Source organism: Kwoniella europaea, chromosome 2 (genome assembly GCF_036810445.1).
Source record: "Kwoniella europaea PYCC6329 chromosome 2, complete sequence".
Classification (NCBI taxonomy): domain Eukaryota; kingdom Fungi; phylum Basidiomycota; class Tremellomycetes; order Tremellales; family Cryptococcaceae; genus Kwoniella; species Kwoniella europaea.
Genome location: NC_089488.1, coordinates 2,500,392 through 2,521,151, shown reverse-complemented (window position 1 = coordinate 2,521,151; position 20,760 = coordinate 2,500,392). Strand labels below are relative to the sequence as shown.

The following is a 20,760-nucleotide window of genomic DNA, read 5'->3' as shown; positions in this document are numbered from 1 at the left end:
TGACACGGACATGATTGCGGGGCAATGGTTGTTGATGTTACTTATGTAGTACATCCATTTAAAATGGCTTTATTTGACGCGTGGTACGGTGAACTAAAAATCCGTTTATATTAATCCAAACATATAGAACATCCATATGCGACCACGTAACCCCCATCCACACACCTCAACCTTGTCCATTCCTAAACTGTCAACTATATTATCAACAATTGGGACATCGCATATCGACAATTACACATCCCAAAGATATATAAACCCGCCGGTCTCTTAGATTCAATCTCTCATCCACATCTATCACTCGACACTCAAGAAAAAGCAACTACTCGTATTCACCTTAGAAGACAAAGAAACAAACAAATTTCAATCTCCGCTTCTTCACACACCATGGCACCCACCACACGATCTCATCAATCTACACCCGTACCAGAGTCGGAGTCGACATCCACAGCATTCTCACCTTCCCCTTCGCTCGGTGGCGATATCAAGCACAGGCCCAGGGAGGGCAGTCGAAGTAGGACGAGAGAAGAGGTTTGGGATCCCAAATAGTGAGTTTTGGCTTTCGCATTGATAAGCGATGTCGCATATCGGATGTAGCTGATCAGTCTCTTGTGTGTAGTGCTGTCGACCTTGCGTGAGTTTTGTATTAATAGATCTTGACAAGCGGATGATCACTGATGATCAAGCACTTTAAACCCTCGCTGCAAATACACAGTACCACAACGTAAGTCAATCCTTCCCTTCCCCTTATAGCCTTATCGCTAACCTGTCGTACACATACAGGATCGACGAGAATGTCTTCCTCTTCGTACCCAACCTCATAGGATACGTGAGGGTCTTAACAGCCGCTGCATCATTGGTGTTCATGCCATACCACCCTAAGTGGTGTACTACACTGTACTTTGTCAGTTGCATGTTAGATGCCTTTGATGGTATGGCAGCTAGAGCTTTGGGTCAAACTTCCAAATTTGGTGCTGTATTGGATATGGTCACTGATAGGTCAGTCACAACATCCCTGCCTTCACCCTTCAAATCATTGTAGTACGATAAGGCTGACGTGTTTATGTATCTGCGGGTAGATGTGCAACTGCATGTTTATTGACTTTCCTCACTTCCGTTTACCCCAAGTGGTCATTACTCTTCATGTTCCTCATCACTCTGGATTTCTCCTCTCATTATATTCACATGTACTCGTGAGTTCGAGTCCTCTAAGCTTCTTCATAATCGTATACATTCATGACTCGAGCTGATGTATGAGATACAATGTAATGTAGATCTTTGGTAACCGGTTCATCAAGTCATAAAACCGTTACTTCAGACGTATCTCGTATTTTATGGTATTACTATAACGATTCGGTGAGTTCAATTATCTGGTCCGTCATCACTGGGTGGACATTTCGAACTGACATGTTTTTACCACGTAGCGAACGCTCTTCTTCTTCTGTTTTGCCAACGAAGTATTCTTCGTATGCCTATACTTGAACGCATTCTGGTTGGCTCCCATCACATCTTCTTTCCCTATCCCCACATTCCTGATCAACACCGAGTACGCGTTGATCCAGCAAAACCCCAAGGTATTTGGATATATCGTATATCACTTGAAGAATTTGACTTGGCCTCAGGTCGTTGGACTTTTGACGTTCCCCATTTGTGCGGGTAAACAGATCATCAATGTTGTTCAATTCTGGAAGGCTTCCAAGATCGTAAGTTCAAGTTCAAATTGTACTTCCACCGATCCACTATCAGTGGTGATCTTGTGATCTCCTGGCATATGTAAGCTGATGATTAAATGGTTCGTTCTGATATAGCTCGTCGGCGTTGATCTAGCTGAGAGACAAACTGCAAGAAGAGAAAAAGCTTTGAAAGCCCATCAACAGAAATAGATGAAATCTATTTTCTGGTAGATGGGTGCAGACGTCGATAAAGGGAAGGGAAGCATAAAAAGGAAGAAGAAGGAGGAGATCTTTTACTTCACGTTTATCAAAATAATAAATAAATAATGATATCGTTCTCACGCTGTGATCTCATTTCTAATTTTCATATTTCATTTGGATTCAAATAAATATACCCTTTAAACGACATATAATAAATAAATACAAACTGAAATGTATATAAATGATCAATTGACCAATTTACCAATGGACAGATGAACGGCAATTCGAATGGATTGACCAATGACTTATCCCACCGATCCTTCGAGAGGAGAGGAGAACGCTCAAATCCTGTGGGATAATCGACAAATCATGTATATCACAATGCATATATATAGATATTATCTTTGAGTTTATTTTTAGTGTATAGAGTATCGTATATTTTGTTAGATATGTAAAGTATAATTTCGATATTGTTTAAAGCAAATAAATCAAGAATGAATAGGAATGTCCGAATCTCGCCACCTTCGACCCAATGATAATTTGTTTTTCTTTCTCTGATTCTCCTTTTCTATGAAATAAATTTATTCGTCGTTCACATATTTGAGGCTGTAGGTTGTGATTCTTCATGTGAATTGGATGTGAAGGCTTAAGCCACAGTCAAGAACAATTCGTCTAATTGTCTCATAGTATCTTCAGGTGAAGTGACTGTATGTCCAGTGACCCTGGGATCAGAGAAGATCTCATAATCGTTTCCACCTGTGAAAGTCTATCGAAAACAAAGTATCATATGGATCTCTCAGTAAAACCCCACAATCGTCCTTTTTAGCAATCAAAGGTTCACTCACCTTATCACCAAAGAAATGGATGGTATCGAATCCCTCAGGTTCGACATGTTTGAGAGAGTAAGTCTTGTCCCAACCTACAGAAGAGGAAATCCATACATTTCAGTCAGTACGGAGGGTTCATTGGTTTAAAAAAACAAGCGAAGCCAAAAGACGGAAACTCACCTTGAGGGAAAATGTCGAAACTGATTTGTCCTCCAATGGCGAACGTTAATCCTAAATGAACGAATTCCTGTTCCATTCTCGTGACCATCTCAGCTCTGATACCGTGTTCCTATTGACATCAAAGACACAGAATTTGTCAGCGAACACATGAAGATGTATCTGCTGGACTATCGGGCTATCGGACTGACCTTGTCGTATTTTTCGAAATCAATTCTTTCTTGTATACTGGGAATATAACAGATGTTTCATCAGTATTAATTGCTAAATGGGATGTCACTATGATCATGATAGGATACTGTGACTTACGAAGCATTTCTACCAATGGGTGAAACGTTGATCATACCATTCCTAAACTCGATGAAAGTACCTCTACAATTTGAACATATCGTCAGCTCTGGACCCTTAGCCTTGGTCACATTTGAACGAGCCCAAAACCCACCTCTTGATTGGAATATCTACATCACTGAGATATCTTAAAATCCAGTTGACCATCTTCTTGTACTCTTCTTCACCGACGTGCTTGATGAAGCTCGCTGCAGCAAGGGGTTGTTCGAGCTTGTAGGCTACTAAACCATTCTCGGCGAAGCCGTAGTCGAACAGGCTGAGACCTGGAGTATGCAGTAAGGCAGACTCAGTAGGGAATCATCAGATGAAATGAAAATCTTCACATGAGGATAGATCACTTCAATGGATCTCTCAATTAAAGCGATACAAGGTAGGTAGGCTAGGATAGGTATCACTCACTTCTGACCTGTTCCAAGATCTTTGACAAATCGCTCCCACCTACAAAAGCCACAGCGGTATATTCCCTCAATTTCTTCAACGTAGCAAACATCTCAGGTGTAGCTTCCTGTCTTGCCAGCGAAAGAGTACCATCGACATCGAACATGCAGATCGTCTTTGGGAATTTACGTTGTTCGAATGGGAGGACACCGGCTGGGAAGGTGTTGGTAGTTGGGAGAGGGACTGACATGGTGTTGTGTTGGTTTTGGGGTCGCACCGGTAGTGACAATACTAGGTATAGCTGTGATGAATAGTTGTTGTTGATGTAGATGGATCTTTTCCAACTGTGGATATCCTATCTCTACTCGTATCTTGACACGGTCAGTCGCAGCGCGTCCAATTTGTGGGAACCGATTTACAACTGACACTGCGGTAATGTGGTCTTTCCATCCACGTGGGATGAACAACCGTGCGTCAATCTTCAATAGCAGTGACGTGGCAAGGTAGGTGGTGGAGATGACCGCTTAAACGAGGTACACGTCCACCGAAAAATCAATCGACCAGCGCGATTTTAGGTGGTTAAGTGGTCGATTGAGTGCACTAGGACGGCATTACATGTTACTAAGCAGGTAGAGAGGTTGTATATAGTTATAGGTATACTCCTTTATCCTCCTAGCATTGCTCTCTCCTCCCTCCGTAATTATACAATCGCACAGTATCGCAATATCTATATGGAAAAACAAAGTCTGCTCGGTAATATCTCAAAGTCATCCAGAAGTACCTTGCTTAGCTAAAGCCAATCCCAATGCCACCTAAACGAAGTACCCGTTCGAACAAATCCACCGGCAAGACAACTTCGACATCAGTGAAACCTACCACTCCCAATTCAGCTTCATCCCTCAGTCAACGAATAACCAGATCAACGGCTCACACACAGGAGATATCACCTGGACCGTCTACTTCGATATCTAGTAATTCAGGATCACCAGATACCGACGAAGTAGAGAGTGAGATGTTACATCGTGAATCCCATACTTTGAGAGGGAGGAATCTAGAAGATCTAAATGAGCTAGAAGAGCAGGGGTTGTTGATGAGGAGAGAGATGTCGGCTGAATCGATTGAGGATCATGTAAATTCACCTAGAAGAAGAAACCCTCCAAAAAGCAAAGAGAAAGAAAAGGATAAAGATAGGTATGAGAAAGTAGAGTTGCTAGATCGGGATAGATACCAGGAGGAAGAAGAGGGAGAGGGATTGACTAGTCCTAGGGATAAAAAGGCTTTTGCATTGTTGGTTTTACTTTGTGAGTTTACCTTATTCCAGTTTTGGGAAGTGGAAGGTTTGTTTAGCTAACATAATTTACACTTTACACTTGACAGATCTGTAAGTTAGACTTGGATGATTGAGAGTGAATTCGACCATATATTGATAATCTGTCCAATCAGACTCCAAGGTATACCACTCGGTCTTACATTCGGTACCCTCCCTTTCCTCCTCAAATCTCACTTATCATACTCTCAACTAGCCATCTTCGCCCTTTCTACCTGGCCATATTCCCTGAAGTTACTTTGGTCCCCTATAGTCGATGCGTGGTTCGTGAAGAGTTGGGGAAGGAGGAAAAGCTGGATCGTACCTGTTCAAGGGATAGTGGGGTTGGGTATGTGGTGGATTGGTGGAAGAGTTGAAGGGTGGTTGAACGCTGTGAGTGGGGAGTTTCTCAGTGAGACGAGGCTTTCTTGCTAGAAATTATGGAAGAAAGATGGCAATGCGAGATTTCTCAATTTGATGTAACCGGGAAATGGGAAGCTGATGGATTCTATTTGGTTCACTTGCATAGGAAACGATAGATATACGGTTCATAACGGCCGTATTTGGTAGCTTGATCTTAGCTGCTGCGACTCAAGGTGAGCTTTGATGTGTGCTGTTGGCATTACCAGTATCACAGCTGACGAGCGGTATGGTTTCAGATATCGCTGTAGATGGTAAGCTAGAATATAATGGAGTTAATGGCCCTTAGAGGATATGGATAGCTGATGAATTCCACTTTCGTTTGATCAGGCTGGGCACTTACCCTTCTTTCTCAACCCAACCTATCTTACGCCTCCACCGCTCAGACAATAGGTATAGGAATAGGAAATGCTTTGAGTTTTACCGTGTTTTTAGCTTTCAATAGTGTAGATTTCAGGTCAGTTCAGCTTCCCAGATCCCTAAAGTGTCAAAAGCTGATATCTGATATGGCGATTCTACAGCAACAAATACTTCCGATCTACTCCTCTCGATTATCCGTTAGTATCCCTCGGAGGGTATCTACGCTTTTGGGCAGTAGTCTTCGTATTGGTCACTGTATTATTGGCAATATACAAGACTGAAGATCCACCTGCGGAAGATGATCCAGATATGGACGTGAAGAAGGTATACAAGGTCATGTGGAGTATCGTCAGACTAAAGAGTGAGTTCTTCCTGCACTACTGTCCAATCACTTCAGCTGATCATCATTCTCGTCGTAGATATCCAATCATTTTTGTTGGTCCATCTAGTCTGTAAAATAGGATTCATGGTCAACGATTCAGTGACAGGTCTCAAGCTCCTTGAAAAAGGTTTATCGAAAGAAGATCTAGCTATAGCTGTGTTGTTGGATTTCCCAGCTCAGATGGCAGTTGGTTGGTTAGCCGCTAAATGGTCTAGACCCACGTCTTCGTCTTCGTCGAAACACCCTTTGACTGGTAAAGAAGATGGATCAGGAGGAGTGTTGAGAACTTGGTTATACGCTTTCTGGGCCAGATTAGCTATGGCTGCAATATCCACTTTGGTAGTCAAAGGATTCCCAAACGGGAAAATTGGGAATGGTTATTTCGGGTTGGTCATTGCGACGACACTGTTATCTTCTTTAACTAGGTGAGTGTTTTTTTTTGGGATAGGATTGGGATTGATTTATTCCCAATGGATTTTGTTGATTTGATGGAACGGTAGTACTGTTCAATTTGTGGGGATATGCGCTTTTCATACGCAGATTGCTGATCCATTAATTGGAGGAACCTACATGACTGTAAGTTATATTGTTCCTTCGTTTCTTCATTGATGGGTTACAAGCTGATGATTTCATTGCTTGTGTATAGTTATTGAACACCGTATCGAATCTGGGAGGGACATGGCCTAAACCATTAATCTTACGATCAGTCGATCTCTTGACTATCGCCACATGTTCAGTACCCATCAACAATTCGCTCGAGAAATCATCATTGGCTTCGACCTCGAGCAACGAATGTATTTCCGAGGCAGGTAAACATGCTTGTTCAGCCGCTGGAGGTGAATGTGTGGTAGTTAGAGATGGATATTATATAATGAGTATGGTATGTGTCACGTTAGGTGCGATGATTCTGGTTGGGTTTGTTTTGCCTACTGTGAAGAGGTTATCAGGTGAGTATTTATCTTTTCTCGCAATGAGCACAGAAAGTACGAAATGGATGTGAATTTTGCTAATTGATGAATGGTTGATGATGGATATAGCATTACCGATGTCTGCTTGGAGGGTCAAGATACCTAATTAGTATAGAGTAGATAGATAGATAGGATTTGTATGCATTTACTCTCTTGGAGAAGAAGTACATCCGTTTAGCACTACATGCATACATAACCTCGTAGCATTTGACCGAGATTACAAGTGAAAAAGCGATGATGTCACGACATTCCATCTTGCACTGTCTGTCTGTGTTTTTCTACTCGAAAAGTCATTTCAACCGTAGATAAACGATGATCTCTTGCAACTCAGTCCGAATCTCCCTGCACAGTAGTATCAGTAGTAGTATTGATCTACCGAGGTCGATGTACAAATATATCTAGAGAAGAAAAATCAACTTTACTGGACGATAGTGACGGCTAAATTCGAAAGACACCAGAAGAGAAGAAAGCAAAATGACGGTATGTTGAAGTAACAAAGATATCTAACTTGGACAAGGAATGAAATGTAGCTGATGTGACTATGTAGTCGAAAACCAAAGCGACCCCTTTGACCATAGTCATCAAACTTGGTGAGTTGTCTATACTCCACAACTCCTGACCTCGTCTTGCTTCGAACCTTAGGGTATTTAATCAGTCAAGCGATATCTGACACCTATCCGTTGTTCATGTCATTAGGTACCTCTTCCATTGTCTCTCCCGAATACCCATTCTTACCCCACTTGCAACTCCTCTCATCTATCGTCGAGACGGTCGTGAGTCTTAGAGCACAAGGTCATAGAGTGGTGTTGGTCAGTTCGGGTGCTATAGGAGTGGGACTGAGGAGGATGGATCTGAGAGGTAGAGGGAAAGGATTAAGTCAGAAACAGGTAAGTACATCTATGTTACAGTCAACATCAATCCCAACTACGGTACCAGTAACTTCTTCAATTGGTTGACTGTGATGTGCCATGGGATACATTGATGGTCACAAGAATCTGAAACTGTTCTGATATACTTCATTATATAGGCACTAGCAGCGATTGGTCAAGGTCGATTAATAGCATTATGGGATAACTTGTTTTCGCAATTGGATCAACCTATCGCTCAGATATTATTGACTAGAATGGATATATCTGATGTAAGTCAGCTAATCCAATGGGAACTTACTAGTTCCAGGTTCTCGACGCTTAACGAGTTCAATTTGAGCTGATATATACCTACCATTGTTTGCAGAGAACAAGATACCTCAATGCTCAAAATACATTCTCGGAATTACTTCAAATGGGTGTAGTACCAATCGTTAATGAGAATGATACTGTATCTGTTACCGTGAGTGACTAGACACAAAGAATCGTATCGATGGAGATATAGTTGCTGATGATCAGGGAACACTGGAATATATAGGAAATCAAATTCGGTGACAATGATACGTTATCTGCTATTTCATCTGCAATTGTTCATGCGGATTATCTTTTCTTATTGACTGATGTGGAGTGCTTGTAAGTCAGCTGACAGGCATACGATTTTGCGATATGATGAGCAGGGAGCTGATAGAGCATTGATGTGATTCTAGGTATACGGATAATCCAAGGAATAATCCGGATGCTAAGCCTGTGAGGGTAGTAAGGGATATTGAAAAGGTCAAACAGCAAGGTATGTGAATGACAATCGCCTAGTAGATGATATTTGTAGACCTTGGTAAGATTGGAATGATGCTGATCATCAGAATCGTTGTAGTCTCCACAGCAACACTTGGAACGTCTCTTGGTACAGGAGGGATGTCAACGAAACTTATAGCTGCTGAACTGGCTACCGCTGCTGGGACGACCACTGTGATCATGCATTCGGGCAATGTGAAAGATATATTCCACGTGATTGAGCGTGGGGCAGGACCAAGTAGGGATATATCTGAGACACCCGCTTTGGAGGAGGGTCCGTTATGTACGAGATTCCTGAGGAGAGACAGGGCTCTGAAAGAGTGAGTCGTCTCATGCAATTGACTGAGAATGCTCCATGCTGATATACTCGCTTTAGTCGAAAATGGTGGATAGCCCATGGATTACACTCAGCAGGTACGATAACCATCGACGAAGGTGCCTATAGAGCTATACAGAGGAAAGAATCGGGAGGTCGTCTGTTACCTGCTGGAGTAATCAAGGTTGAAGGTCCCTTCGCATCTCATCAAGCTGTCAAATTAGTCGTCAGACGTAAGAAGGGAGATCCTTCTTCTTCTTCGAAAGGAAAAACTGGAGATTCCAGCACCATCATCACCAATCCTGTATCTAGGAATTCGATCGATGAAAGTACGAATTCGAGTCCTACACCTGCATCGACATCTAAATTCCCCAATGACACCAATCCCACTTCCTACCCTTCGACATTGGCTTCGCCTGCATTGAAACATCTTACGAATGTTCAACCTGATACACCCCTTATACAGCCTATCTTATCGCTTTCTTCATCCGTAGCTTCTTTAGATCCATTATCCAAGTCTGGTCCTTCGTCGCCCTCACCTTCATCTACGATTAATGCTATCGCTGAAAAGTTGAATAATGTAACCTTGACTCAAATGCAATCGCAGAACAGGGATACGATAGCAGAAGAAGAGGATGAGGGATGGGAAGAGGTTGAAATTGGCAAAGGATTGGCGCAGTATAATAGTGTTGAGATTGACAGAATCAAAGGTATTAAAAGGTGAGTTTACATCTCAGGAATACGGACAAAGCTGACGGTCGTAAATCAGCGCACATATAGAGAACGTTTTGGGGTATAGTGAATCTGAACATGTGGTTGATTCGATAACGTTTTTGTGATGATGTGGTAGCATGGTATGGGATAAGAAGTGATGTGTGTCATGTTGAGAGAGGGACTGAAGACATGTGCATGGAGATGGTCTTCGTATGACCATGACTTGTGAGATATATATGCATCGACTTTGTATAAACGTATAAAACTCTCTTCTGATCAGGGGCTGCCTGATCTCTCTGATCTGTGATTTTGATTTTGATTTTTGACCAACAGGTAAATTACTGAAACAGGCAATTATAAGTTGTAACGCGACATGACAAAACCAGGATAACTTGAGTAAACAAACAGGTATATATATCATCACTCGACAGACACTGAGCACTACTCTCATAGCAAGCATCCATCACCATCACCATCATCATTCATCTTGGTATACCTTGAATCCTACGACTTCAAGAACTGCAGTCAATTACGAGCACAAATAAAGCTGCTGCTCCCTGCATATCCCATGCAATCTACTACAGTGCTACGGACAACTTGACTTGCCGACCGGCCAACTTCATCCAACCCCAACTTGGATCTCATCCTCTTACTCGACACTTCCATTTAGGGAGTCAACATCTCACAGATACATATTCATCAATCTTAGAACCTAGTTGAGATCTGACCGATATGTCACTACGTACGCCGGGAAGAGCGAGGAGAGGTGAAGAAGCGCATTTGGCTTATAATGCTGATCCCAAAACTGTCGGAACGTGAGTTTTGTCCCACCAGTGCTGTAGCATTTGCTATATCTCGTGGTATCTTGATTTACAAGATGTCATCTTACTCAAGTCAATCGCTGACCATGCCTTCATACACCTCTATCACCTTACTTTTGACTTTGATCTACGCCCGATTCACTTCTATACCACATCATGAATATGACAACTTTCTCTCTCAATTCTTGTCTCATGAATTTGAACGCTTCGTACCACCCACAGTCGAACCAACGCCCCTATGCCAACGGGAGTAACAAGATTATCAGATGGATTTGAAGATCCCGCAGCGTTCTTCTCATCACCAACCAATACAGAGTACGCTTCCGGGTCCGGTTCTCGATCGATCGCCTCTGTTTTCAGCAGAGGTATAGGTACACCCAAAACACCAGCGGGAAGGAGTGATTATACGGCCCAAACTCCCATGACGGGTGATACGTCTATGGGAACTTTGAGGAGAACGAGATCGAGAATGAGCGATTTAGATCCGGAGGATAAGGATAAAGAGGATGAGGAGATGTTGGAAGATGATTTGTTGAATGATGAAGATGATTTACGTGAGTTAAGCGATTCACTTCTGACATTTTGGTCTCTATGTTTTTGTCGAATAAGAAGACTAAGGTGGAAATGTCATTCAAGTCAACTGAAGTGGGGATATGGAGGACATGATTTGGTTCATGTTGGACGTTGGGGTCATTGCTAATCTGATGTTAAACATGTAAATAGAAGCGGCTACTCCGAAATACTTTGCAACTGAAAGTAGTGAGTATATCATCTTCCAAATACATCGCAGGTTATATGCTAAAATTACTGATCGTTGAACTCCGCTCTCACCAGACCCACCATCTGTTACTCTGCCTTCACGATCAAGATTACCATTCTCCTCACCAGCTGTCGACCGGACATTCGACGCGATACCCTCACCGAGAGCGAGATCTTCCCCACGCAAGTCCAACCTATCTTTGCATTCTGGACTTAGGAACGGAGGTAGAGTCAGTGATATGACTGGAAATTCACCCGACACAAGTGGGATTACCAATCAAGATAAGGATGAGGATGAATCTCCAAGAAGAGGTACACGTAAATCCACCAGATTATCTATATCGCCTACAGTGAATAAGAAGAACAGGAGACAGAGTAGTAGAGTAACTGATTCTCAACATGAAGAACTTAGCTATACAAGTCATAGTGGTGGGAGTAGGAGAAAATCGACGAAGACGAATGGTCAAATGGATAGAGAAGCTAGTATCAGTGATAACGAGATGGATATGGATATTGGAGGACCATCATTTGATGATAATGATGATATCGACGGTGGAGGGAATGATTTCGACGATACCTTGCAAGATTCAGGAAATGACGATAATAACGATTCCGATCATGACAATGACATCGGTAATGGTGGTAATATTGGTGATGATATCGGTGGGGATTTACCTGAACCTGATGGAGAAGAGGATGATATAGGGTTAGAACAAGATGCGATCGATCAAGAGAATGAACCTGAAGAAGATGATGAACAACAATCGACACCACGAGTTGATAAGGAACGCAAGAAAAAATCAGTCGTTAAGAAGAGGACTGCTCAGAAGAAAACTCGGACGGATGAGAATGCTCCTCCTGCTAGAACGAGGACGAGAGGAGGTAGTGTGGCTCCCCAACCGAAGAGAACGAGGATATCTCAAATCGGACTTAGTGGTAAGTTCCATTCGATTCCGTTTATGTCACATCGTGAGGTGGAATATTGTACGATGTAAGATGTGTTAACGTCCGAACTATGTGGTAGGTAACGCATCAGACGAGGATCGAGAAGATGGATATCACGGGAATTTTCAGTGTCGACGATCGAGCCGAACTCATTTCAAACCTTTGGATTGGTGGAGAGGTGAAAAATTCGAATACAGACGTGGACCTGGATTGCCGGTCATAGCTGAAGTGATCACCATGCCTGAAGAGACCCCCCAACCTCTTTCTGCGAGGCATAAGAGGACTACTAAGAGGGCTAATTCGACAACTCCGAGCACGAAGAAAAGGTCGAGATCCAGGCAGCATAGTGGGTCTGAGCAAGAAGTTGAAGAAGAAACTGGATGGGATGACGAAACTGAACCGACGGGACTGGTCAAGACTTTCCCGGAGGGTATGGAATCACATAGAAGTGAGTAGGACCAAATTCTCAAATTGAGAAACGAGTGATAGCTGATGATGGTTGTTTTGACTCTTCCGCAGAGATCGCATGTCCTAAAGCTTTACTTAATCCTGAATCCAAAGCGAATCAGAGTTTCTCATACCAGAAGGTATTTGGTGAAGGCGATTTCATGGCCGCCGGAGTGGTCATGATACCTGTAGGAAAGAGTAAGACCACTAAACCAAGTAAAGATAATGCCTATGTGAGTGTTTGATCTAATTCACTTTACTCCCGACGACCGACCTTCACCACAGCACTTGTTATTGATATGCTGGACATGAAAAGCTGATCTCAAGTTTTTAGGTATTTTACGTTATACAAGGTGCTGTTCAAGTCCAAATTTACAGAACAAGCTTTATTATGGCTCCAGGTGGACAATTCATAGTACCTCGAGGTGAGTATACAGTATAAAAGCATATCAAACAGCTAGCAAAGGAATGAAAGATTGATTCTCTTGGCTTTTTATAGGTAATGAATATTCGATTGAAAACATCTCAAATAAAGAGGTGCAATTGTTCTTTGCTCAAGCACGTAAAGTGAAAGCTACCGAAGAGGAATTAGAAGCTGCTGGAGCTTCTACGCCTAGGGCTAGCTCAGTAGGAGTACCGAATGGGAAAGCTAAGAAGCAGAAGGTGGTAAAGCAGACTAGACCTGGAAGTGAAGATGAGGATGAGGATGATTATTGATCAATTCCAATGTTAGTGAAAGAGGTAAAAAGGTCGGATCATTGGCAGATGGTCTGGTGGAGATGGTTGATATGGCATTCTAGGTGTTTTTGTGTTTTTGTACATTTGTTTTGTTTAATAGTATAGGTATATTCTTCTGATCCAAGTTATCCTTGAATGCTTTTTGATACCTTAGCTTTCTCACGAATTCTTACGATTGTTCTCTGACTTTTCTTCTTGGGTAGTAGTGCCATACGTCTATGATATTTGAATACTTCACAGTATGGTATATACGATAACCTCATCTGCGCATGATGAATGAAATGAGCTTGCAGAACGCCGTGATTCGCTACTCGTTACTGAGCACTCTACTCGTGATGATACGTCATACGATCATGCGACGTTTACCTCCGGCTGCCTCCGTTGGTCTGTGCGGCTCGGATGACTGCCACGTGCTTACCATTGAATGTGGCATTTTAGCAGAATACCAGTTGCTTTAAGCGGGTTGAGTGGGAGAGTGAGTCTGATTGATAAGACTCCAAGTTAGTCTGCGTATACAATCCATCCTACTCAACTTTTGTCATCTTACACATCCATTTGACATCATATCATACCCCATTTCACAAGTATCTTACATCTCATCGACCATCAATCATCAATCATCAACAGACATAGACATACATAGCAGGAGAGATAGAGAGCTACCACCATAAGCACAAGCATAGCATAAAGCAAGATGGTAGCTAATTCGGCTAGTGGGAATAGGAACCTGTAAGTCTGGTTGTCACAGCATCGCCCCCCCTTGTCCTTGTCCGTACCATACTCGCTATACCAAGAGAATGACAAGTCACATCTTCGTATCAACATGACAAGGATCAGCGCTGACTCAGGTTCATATTTGCTTCCCATGCCTATCAACATCATCGCACCTCATAATGCATACATCATATCGACATCTCACCATCAACTTTCCTGCACTGCTCCACCACATCTCACGCATACCTGTTGTATCTCATAATATAGATCAAGGTCTATTCGAGTCACTAGTAAGTCCATCATCACTTCTTCGTTTAACCTATGAGTGTGGATGTGGGTGAATAGGTACTGATGTATGGTTTGATATGGTCATCCGGTCTATCTATCCTTTATCCTCGTGTCAATCAATACACTCTCAACACGTCAACTACACACATCACGTCAAATCATCCTTTTACCTACATATAGTCGTCGCCGCCGACTCTTTGATCAAGAGGGACATTCTAAGATTACCAGATCCATTTGCGATTGTTTCGGTGGATTCGGAACAGATTCATACTACTTCTGTGATCAAGAGGACTTTGAACCCTTATTGGAATGAGTGAGTTGTCACCCTTACTTCCACACAAGGAACAGAAGCTGATGGTCTATCTGGTATTGTCAAATCAGAAACTTTGACATGTAAGTGATCTTGATTCATGTTCATGCGATTCGACAAGAGGCGGAAGACGAAACAAGGGATGTTTCACCCTGTTTCACTTAAGACAGTGCTTCTTAATGTCTTGGGAAACCCGCTGACTGATACTTGATTCGATTCATAGTACCGTCAAAGACTCTTCAATTGTAGCGGTACAAATCTTTGATCAAAGAAAATTTAAGAGAAAGGTGAGTCCTATTCAACCCTATCAACCCTTTCATGGGCTTGCGCTTAACTTATCATTGTTTCCTCGCACAGGACCAGGGCTTTTTGGGTGTCATCAACATCAAGGTATCCGATGTCATCGATCTTGAACTTGGTGGGCAAGGTAAGCTACGCTCCTTCTGTAAACTGCGAGAAAACCTAGCTGACAGATTATACTCAGAAATGCTCACAAAGGAGTTGAAGAAAGGTAGCGACGGTCAAGCAGTACAAGGAAAACTTATCGTATACCTATCCACTCAAACAGGTGGACCCGCCAACGCAGCTCCCGCTGCCTCTACTTCCAACACCATGCTCAACGCTCCTGCCAATGGATCGGCCCTTTCTCTCAATACCGCTGCTGCTGTCAACACCGCAGGCTCTAGACCTGGCTCAACCCTTCGAGCCGCTAATGCTACCCCTGAACCGGAAAGTCCAAGCCCAGCTGCTGCCGCCGATAGTCCCAACGTTGCTCAACCTTCAGCTGCTGTTCCACAGCCCATCAACCCCAACGCCGCTGCAGCTGCTGCTTCTGGCGCCCCTACGGTCAACCCCACTGCTCAAGCTGCTTCCACCGGTCAAACAGGTACTAGCACTGGACCCGGCAACGAATTCGACTCGCACTCTGATCAATATGGTGCTCTTCCTGCTGGTTGGGAAAGACGTATCGATCATCTCGGTCGTCAATATTACGTAGATCACAACACTAGAACGACTACCTGGAACAGACCAAGTGACAACCAATTGTCCAACAACGCTTCTCAAGCTACATCTACCGGTGAAGCAAGAGCAAGACACAATCAACGAAACTTGGCAGATGACATGCTTGATGTACAACAGTCCAACACTGGCGGTGCGTCCACCCCTACCAACGGTGCTGCTGGCGCAGTCGCTTCCAACAACGTTACGACTGCTGGACAAGGACCATTGCCCGCTGGATGGGAACAGAGATTCACTCCTGAAGGACGACCATATTTCGTTGATCACAACACTCGAACTACCACCTGGGTTGATCCTCGACGACAACAGTTATTGAGAGTCATTGCTCCAGGACAAGGTAATTTGACTGTTCAACCTCAAACGGTCAGTCAACTGGGACCACTACCCAGTGGATGGGAGATGAGGTTGACTTCAACGGCAAGAGTGTACTTTGTCGATCACAATACCAAGACTACCACATGGGATGATCCAAGATTACCTTCATCATTGGATCAGAACGTACCACAGTACAAGAGAGATTTCAGAAGGAAATTGATCTACTTCAGATCACAACCTGCTCTCAGATCCAATACCGGTCAATGTCATATCAAAGTCTCTAGAGATAACATCTTTGAAGGATCCTACACTGAGATCATGAGGCAGACTCCAAACGATTTGAAGAAGAGATTGATGATCAAGTTTGAAGGTGAAGATGGTTTGGATTACGGAGGTTTGTCGAGGTGAGTGAAGCGTGCATCGCAGAAATTGGGGATATATGCTGACTAAATTGCCAATGTGTCATTATAGAGAATTCTTCTTCTTACTGTCACACGAGATGTTCAACCCCTTCTACTGTTTATTCGAATATTCCGCCCATGACAACTATACTTTACAAATCAACCCCAACTCCGGTGTTAATCCAGAACATCTCAATTACTTCAAATTCATCGGTAGGGTGGTAGGATTAGGTATATTCCACCGAAGGTTCCTCGACGCCTATTTCATCGTCTCATTCTACAAGATGATCCTGAAGAAGAAGATCACACTGCAAGATTTGGAATCCGTCGATTCAGGCTTGCACAGAGGTTTGACTTGGATGCTTGAGAATGATATTACGGATGTCATTGAGGATACGTTCAGTATAACCGAGGAACATTTCGGTGAGGTGGTGACGGTTGATTTGAAAGAGGATGGAAGGAACATTGAGGTTACGGAGGAGAATAAGAAAGATTATGTTGAGTGAGTTGAGCATTCCGTTATAACCTATCAAACTTCATCGGTGGAATGTACCTATGCCGGATCATCTTCGTCAGAGCAGAATAGCATACTGATGAGTATATCTCTTGTCCTATTTGCACAGCCTCGTCACCGAATACCGAATTTCCCGACGAGTTAGCGAACAGTTCGATGCCTTCATGTCAGGTTTCAACGAATTGATTCCTCAAGAACTCATTAACGTGTTCGATGAGAGAGAATTGGAATTGCTCATTGGTGGTATGTCAGAAATTGATGTGGATGATTGGATGAAACATACCGATTACCGAGGATAGTGAGTCTACCCGTCACACTGAGAACTACCATTAGGGAATTCACACTGATTGCCCTGCGATTTAGCAACCCATCTGACGAGGTCGTGGAATGGTTCTGGAAGATCGTCAGAGGATGGCCTGCCGAGAGAAAGTCCCGTCTATTACAGTGAGTGATAGAGTCACCGTCCGTCTCTTGCCATGACGACCGTCATTGACCCGAATTGCAATATAGGTTCACAACTGGTACTTCGAGAATCCCAGTCAACGGTTTCAAAGATCTACAAGGATCCGATGGACCACGTCGATTCACCATTGAAAAGGCTGGTGAACCAACCCAATTACCGAAATCACATACTTGTTTCAATAGGATTGACTTGCCGGCTTATAAAACTTATGAGGCTTTGGAACAGAAATTGACCATTGCGTGAGTATTTCCATCCACTTTATCGATTGTAATCATGGTGGAATGAAGAGCTGATGGCTTTTGGTCTTTTCGTAGTGTCGAGGAAACTCTTGGTTTCGGTCAAGAATAAGCTTATGACTCGATCAACGGATTTTCCCCTTTTCTCTCTTTTTCCAATTATCCTATAGACTATCTCTCATCCATGTACAACATCATTGAGATCATCTCCTATCCTCATCCTCATCCTCTTCCGGTCAGTTCTGACTTATGTAATCCCGTCATATGTGTTTTGTGTGTTTTGTCTCGTTTTTCCTTTTCTGATTTCGTTGCTCTCTTTCTCCTTCTCGATATATATACATATACGATGTCTTAATTCGCCTCAAGAGGTTTCCAGGTTATGAGTATGCATAATACCGTATGTTATGCTGTGATGGAAATTTCATCAATTTCAGATCCATCATTGACAAGATACAATAGACATTATATAATACATAAAATAATTGAGCACTTCTGATCCCCCGTACAAACTGTCCACTATCTAATTCTTTCTGTAATCCCTTATCCAGATCCTATTCAATCTCCAATCTGGATTATCACTCGGTCCATCCATGTTCTGGTTCTTGCTTGCGTTCCGTTCGGAAATTGATCTTGGTTGATGTAAACCTCGAACGAGTATCCATGAGGATCATCTTTTGTCCACGTTTGACATTTCATTGCGAACTGGGATAAGAACATCGCTCGATTGTCTTCCTCTTCATCTTCTTCGCAGTTCTTTCGAAATGGTAGGGAATTGATCAGTCGATTGGACCATAAGAGGACTTTAGTCAATTCTTCATCTTCTGTCAATTTATCAATACCAATCAATTGGTTATTTGTTAAATCGGATCTGTTCATACTGTTATATCCTGTAGGAAATTCCATTGTATCACCAAAAGTCTGGATAATATCAATCGCCAATTCACTTGGTCTGTTTGTACGCCAATTCACTTACTTTGATCTTGGTCGAATCCAACATTTTTTGTTTATTCATGTTTTCACCTACCACCTCATCTAGTCCCAGTAGTCCCAGGGGTAGAAGGTTTTTTCGAACAATCTGGACAATTCTTCATTTATCTGTCTTTGATTTCGTAAAGCAGAAAATTTGCCAATTTCATCAGGATCATCATAATTCCGATTCCCAGGATCATAAGGAATCATCATCCATTTTTTCTTCCCTGTTCATCGGCCAATTCTTGATCATGTTCTGTCCATCTACAATCAATTAGCGTACCTGATGTACAATCAACATGGATGACTCCCTTCCAACTCTTACCGTCTCCACCTTCATCGGGAGGTCGCCATGTAAGTTTGGCTTTGCATTTCGACAGGTGGTCGTAACAACTTAGATTGGCTACTCTCATTCGATCTGTAGGTATACTTTGTAAAAGGTTTGTGAGGTATGGTGCGAATGTGGTAAGAGGTTTGTGGTGGTTTAGTGTGACACTGCTCGGATCTGGTCGTGGCATTGCTCTGATCAAGTCGGTGTTGGTTGCTTCATAAGCGTAAGGGTATATTTGTGTCTTGTACGTGTCTTCAGTAATATCGCTCTCATCCTCATCTTGACGTTGGAGTGAGTCTTCATCGCTTGCATATATGTGAACATCCAGTTTCGTTCTTGGACTAGCCGCTGATTCCAGATTTGGACGGTTGTCTGATGAGGAGGGATATTCGAATATGTCAAATAGGGTCGGTGGCGGTATCTTGCTAGGATCGTGGCTGGTTCTACTCGGGTTCGTCGTCTCAAGGGTCGGGGTTAATAGATGAAAGAGCAAGCGGAATAAATTTGAGATACTGTATACTGTATATTGTATATGGGTATTATCGTATGTTATGGGTTTCGTATGACTATGATGTACTACTATCTGCAAAACATGCCAGTAGGGGATACACAGCGTGCTTCCTGCCTCCTTTCAGATGCCACCGTTTGTGGACCATGCAACACTGCCCAAAAACATGTGTCACCCGTCGATATCCCAACACAGAAGTCTTGCGTCTCCATAGCAAGTATCACCGTAATGTACTATGCACTATGAACTATGTGTATATACAGTACACTGGATGAATTGTTCTTATTACCATCAGTATTGATTGTATATCACAATTCCTGTTCACTCTTTATCCAATAACCACAATCTGTTGTCTTTTATGTATATCCTATTCGATCTCCAGTACCCTTCGAAATCATCTGTCCTCCTACTCGAGGACTGATCTTGGTCGATGCGGACCTCGAACGAGTAGGAGCCATTCTTATAATTACGAGTTCCAGGCGTTGGCTTAGTCTCACAAATCAGTTCGAACTCGGATAACGGATGCACACGCTCATCATCTTCCTCTCCTTCTTTTTCGTCATATTTGCGAAAAGGTAATGAGTTGATCAACGAAATAGACCATTGGAGAACTTCCGTCAATTCTTCATCATCTTTCGTGATATTAACGATAAATTCTCCATTCGTCATGTTTTCCACGTATCTATCAATATCATCATCGTCCATCGAAGTTTCATTGATAGTCTTAAGCCAACAAGGTTTAATCGTTTCTGATCCTGAGAAAGTCTGTAAAGCCCTTATTGTCATTTCTCTCGGTTTTTTGTTTGTCCAGTCTATCCCTTCAAATTTCGGCGCATCTATCATCTCCTGCTTACAGCATCCGTTAACTATGCCACTACCACTAACATGAGAGGTAGGCGCTCTCGTAAAACATTTGGATAATTCCAACTGGATTTTGTGACGTTGTAGCAAGTTTGATATCCTGATTATATCTTGTGGATCATCATAATTCCATAAATTACCTTGATCATATGGTACGTCACGGTCCCGATCCGCATCTTTATCCTTTGACCATCTACAATCGAAATGTGTCCAAGCCGTACAATCATCTTTGATCATGCCTTTCCAACTCCCACTGTCGTTTCTTGAGTCAGGAAGATACCATCGCAATTCTGCTTTACACTGGTTACGTGATCGTAACAACTTAGACTGCCACAACGGATTCGTTCGGATGGAATGAGTTCTAACAACTTAGATAGATAGGGAGCGAAAGCGCT

General features: G+C 42.7%; 7 protein-coding genes across 7 annotated transcripts; 5 read left to right on the top strand and 2 right to left on the bottom strand.

The window, feature by feature from the left end:
* Positions 1 to 384: 384 nt before the first annotated feature.
* V865_007290 (uncharacterized protein) lies at positions 385 to 1,880 on the top strand (the record flags this gene model as incomplete). The annotated part of the gene is made up of 7 exons (XM_066231038.1): positions 385 to 545; positions 617 to 631; positions 781 to 996; positions 1,077 to 1,190; positions 1,272 to 1,353; positions 1,422 to 1,700; positions 1,806 to 1,880. The coding sequence occupies 7 exons, from the start codon at positions 385 to 387 to the stop codon at positions 1,878 to 1,880; spliced, it is 942 nt and encodes a 313-aa protein (XP_066087135.1).
* Positions 1,881 to 2,517: 637 nt separating this feature from the next.
* Positions 2,518 to 3,851, bottom strand: V865_007289 (uncharacterized protein; the record flags this gene model as incomplete). The annotated part of the gene is made up of 7 exons (XM_066231037.1): positions 2,518 to 2,637; positions 2,717 to 2,790; positions 2,879 to 2,987; positions 3,067 to 3,103; positions 3,185 to 3,247; positions 3,318 to 3,486; positions 3,623 to 3,851. The coding sequence occupies 7 exons, from the start codon at positions 3,849 to 3,851 to the stop codon at positions 2,518 to 2,520; spliced, it is 801 nt and encodes a 266-aa protein (XP_066087134.1).
* A 555-nt stretch (positions 3,852 to 4,406) lies between these two features.
* Positions 4,407 to 7,147, top strand: V865_007288 (uncharacterized protein; the record flags this gene model as incomplete). The annotated part of the gene is made up of 10 exons (XM_066231036.1): positions 4,407 to 4,888; positions 5,045 to 5,300; positions 5,437 to 5,503; positions 5,567 to 5,581; positions 5,658 to 5,784; positions 5,849 to 6,048; positions 6,107 to 6,494; positions 6,570 to 6,645; positions 6,716 to 7,016; positions 7,107 to 7,147. 10 exons carry the CDS (start codon positions 4,407 to 4,409, stop codon positions 7,145 to 7,147), a joined length of 1,953 nt encoding a protein of 650 aa, XP_066087133.1.
* A 364-nt stretch (positions 7,148 to 7,511) lies between these two features.
* On the top strand, positions 7,512 to 9,850 carry V865_007287 (glutamate 5-kinase; the record flags this gene model as incomplete). Its single annotated transcript, XM_066231035.1, has 10 exons — positions 7,512 to 7,517; positions 7,585 to 7,627; positions 7,734 to 7,924; positions 8,065 to 8,175; positions 8,271 to 8,366; positions 8,442 to 8,536; positions 8,611 to 8,690; positions 8,775 to 9,015; positions 9,072 to 9,731; positions 9,781 to 9,850. The coding sequence occupies 10 exons, from the start codon at positions 7,512 to 7,514 to the stop codon at positions 9,848 to 9,850; spliced, it is 1,593 nt and encodes a 530-aa protein (XP_066087132.1).
* A 607-nt stretch (positions 9,851 to 10,457) lies between these two features.
* Positions 10,458 to 13,414, top strand: V865_007286 (uncharacterized protein; the record flags this gene model as incomplete). The annotated part of the gene is made up of 8 exons (XM_066231034.1): positions 10,458 to 10,540; positions 10,769 to 11,100; positions 11,270 to 11,305; positions 11,381 to 12,241; positions 12,330 to 12,698; positions 12,770 to 12,930; positions 13,032 to 13,122; positions 13,197 to 13,414. 8 exons carry the CDS (start codon positions 10,458 to 10,460, stop codon positions 13,412 to 13,414), a joined length of 2,151 nt encoding a protein of 716 aa, XP_066087131.1.
* A 715-nt stretch (positions 13,415 to 14,129) lies between these two features.
* V865_007285 (uncharacterized protein) lies at positions 14,130 to 17,808 on the top strand (the record flags this gene model as incomplete). The annotated part of the gene is made up of 12 exons (XM_066231033.1): positions 14,130 to 14,164; positions 14,417 to 14,439; positions 14,618 to 14,750; positions 14,819 to 14,830; positions 14,971 to 15,034; positions 15,105 to 15,174; positions 15,232 to 16,486; positions 16,554 to 16,985; positions 17,107 to 17,295; positions 17,361 to 17,441; positions 17,508 to 17,699; positions 17,775 to 17,808. 12 exons carry the CDS (start codon positions 14,130 to 14,132, stop codon positions 17,806 to 17,808), a joined length of 2,520 nt encoding a protein of 839 aa, XP_066087130.1.
* Positions 17,809 to 19,825: 2,017 nt separating this feature from the next.
* Positions 19,826 to 20,602, bottom strand: V865_007284 (uncharacterized protein; the record flags this gene model as incomplete). The annotated part of the gene is made up of 1 exon (XM_066231032.1): positions 19,826 to 20,602. One exon carries the CDS (start codon positions 20,600 to 20,602, stop codon positions 19,826 to 19,828), a length of 777 nt encoding a protein of 258 aa, XP_066087129.1.
* Positions 20,603 to 20,760: the final 158 nt, after the last annotated feature.